Source organism: Passer domesticus, chromosome 6, assembly GCF_036417665.1.
Source record: "Passer domesticus isolate bPasDom1 chromosome 6, bPasDom1.hap1, whole genome shotgun sequence".
In the NCBI taxonomy this organism is placed as follows: domain Eukaryota; kingdom Metazoa; phylum Chordata; class Aves; order Passeriformes; family Passeridae; genus Passer; species Passer domesticus.
The window spans coordinates 53,447,416-53,449,851 of record NC_087479.1 but is presented as its reverse complement, the minus strand read 5'-3'; the positions used below and the strand labels follow the sequence as shown (position 1 = coordinate 53,449,851).

At 63.4% G+C, this 2,436-nt stretch overlaps 1 protein-coding gene across 1 annotated transcript; it reads left to right on the top strand.

The window, feature by feature from the left end:
• Positions 1 to 499: 499 nt before the first annotated feature.
• LOC135303656 (interferon-induced transmembrane protein 1-like) lies at positions 500 to 2,032 on the top strand. Its single transcript, XM_064425728.1, has 2 exons — positions 500 to 1,146; positions 1,526 to 2,032. The coding sequence occupies exons 1-2, from the start codon at positions 949 to 951 to the stop codon at positions 1,718 to 1,720; spliced, it is 393 nt and encodes a 130-aa protein (XP_064281798.1). The 5' UTR covers positions 500 to 948; the 3' UTR covers positions 1,721 to 2,032.
• Positions 2,033 to 2,436: the final 404 nt, after the last annotated feature.

The following is a 2,436-nucleotide window of genomic DNA, read 5'->3' as shown; positions in this document are numbered from 1 at the left end:
GGGCTGCGATTCCCAGAAACCAAATCCCAATTTCCAGGGCGGGGCCATGCTTGTTCGTTTTATTTAATCAGAAACACTCCCTGAGCTGCCAGGAGAAGGCTCCAGGATCCAGCGGATTCCGGTGCATTCACACAGTCCAAGCACTCTCACACCGTGAAGGCTGACAGGGGATGCAGCCCCGGGCAGCAGCCGGAGCTTTCCGGGGATCCCAAATGGCACCCCCAAAAAGTGGCACCTCCTGGCCTCAGCCCTGTGCTTGTGGGAGATGGAGGTGGGCTCGGGCTCCAGCAGGATTCGGGGATTTTGCAGGGATCAGGGACAGAGAAAGAGGGAAAGAAGGGAAAGAAAAGGGGGAAAATTATGGGGCCAGGGGAAAAAAGGGGCAGTGAAGGGGGCAAAGAAAGGGGGGAAAGTGAGGAAAAAAAGAAAGGGGGAGGAGAGAACAGCGTAAGGAAAGAAGCAGGCAAAGAAGGGACAAAACGGGGGAAAAGGGAAGAAAGGGACAACATACTAAAAAAAAAAAAAGGGAAAGAATGGGGTAAAGGATGAAGGGAGGATAGGGGGCAAAAAAGGGGACAAGGAAAAGGGCAGGGAAACAAGGGGGTAAAGAAAGAAAAGGGAAAGGAAACGGTGAAGCAAAAAGAGGGCAAAGAACGAGCAGAGGTGGAGACAAGGGAGGAAGCCGGCAGCAAAGGGGTAACAAAAGCAGCGGGGAAAGGGGTGAAGATTAAACAGGGAACGAGGAAATGGGGCCCGGGGTTGCCCCGCCGGCCAGGAGGAGTCTCCCGAGCCCTTACAGGGGCGTCGGGAGGGGCGGTCTGTTCCCGCTCCCTCCTAAATCTCGAGGAAACGAAACCGCGGGCGCAGCGCCCGCCCCTCGGTGCCTCCAGCTCCCGCAGCCCCACGCCAGCCCCAGGTGTCGCCGCCGCTGTCCCCGAGCCCGCGACCATGCAGCCGCAGCTGCCGCCCTACGAGGTGCTGCCGGGGGAGCTGGGCATGGAGGAGATGTCCCGGAGCACCGCGGTGTTGGTGGAGGAGACGCCGCCGCCGCCGCCGCCGCGGGACCACCTGGTGTGGTCGCTGTTCACCACCCTGTACGGCAACTTCTGCTGCCTCGGCCTCATGGCCTTCGTCTTCTCCGTCAAGGTGGGGAGCACGGGGGGACAGCGGGGGTGGGGGGCCCGGGGGGACCCCAGAGAGTCCCGGGGTTCAGGGACGCCCAGTGAGCCCCCAGCCCGGGATGCCCCCCCGGGGATCCCACTGGGGTTGTGGGGTGACCCGTCAACCCCACAAATCCCAGGGCAGAGGGTGCCCCAGGGACCCCACAGCGTCCCCTCTTCACGGGCCACGGAGCCCACAGACAGCTCTGCAGACAGCAGGGGTTTGGGGCACGGAGGGCAGCAGCACCTCAGGGTGTCGCCGGTGTTTTGGGTGGGGTTCAGCCCGGTCTGGAGCCCCCAGCGCCTCTCCCACAGCCCTGAGCCCCCCGGGAATCCCCCCTGACCCTGCCTCTGCCTGTCCCCAGTCCAGGGACCGCAAGGTGCTGGGTGACTACAGCGGGGCCCTGAGCTACGGCTCCACGGCCAAGTGCCTGAACATCACAGCCCTGGTCATCAACATCGCCATCGTCATCATCGTCATCGTCGTCGTCTGCCTGGTTGTCACCGGGGTCTTCAGCCGGCCCCCGCCCGGGTATGGGTACGGCTACGGCCCCACTTAATGCCCTCCCTGCCCCGCGGGCTCTGCTTCCCTCCCCGGGGCTGCGACAATCCACGACATTTCACGTGCCTCACCCGGAGCCTGCTGCTCTCCTGTCCCTGTCCCTCCCCACCCGGAGCCTTTGGCTGCCCTCCCTGGAGCTGCCTGGGGACGGACAGGGCTCCCCAGAGAGCAGCCGAGCCCCCCAAGCCTGCCGCAGCCTGATTGTTGCTTCGCTCTGGGCCTGGAGCCCCAGCTGCCTCCCAATAATTCTGGGGGGGAGCGCCTGGTTCAGAGAAACCCTCGTTCCTGAAATAAAGTTTCTTTCACTTTTGCCCCGTCTTGGTTTCGTATCATGGGGATGTGGTTTGCGGTTTCTTCTAGAGCAGCTTGACGGGGGTGAAAAACATTGCCAGCCGGTGGGATGCGCCTGGGGGAGGTGGAAACTGTCCCTCATCATGGAGACAACGCTCAGGGGACACCCCGGGGGCCGTGGACCTGGATGCTGCATCCATACGGGGAGTGAAGCTCCTGGAAGGGTCACACCCAGGGTGAGGGCGGAACCTGCTCCCTGCCGGGGTGTCACCAGGAGCGCCCCATCCTCACCAGCCCTCCGGAGGGGCTGGCAGCAAGCAGAGCCGAGGGTGAGGTGGCTTTGGCGGGCAGGACGTGCCAAGGGCTTGAGCAGGATGAGCAGGGCCAGCAGGGCTGGAGAGGCTCCCAGAGGGAAGGGGCCGG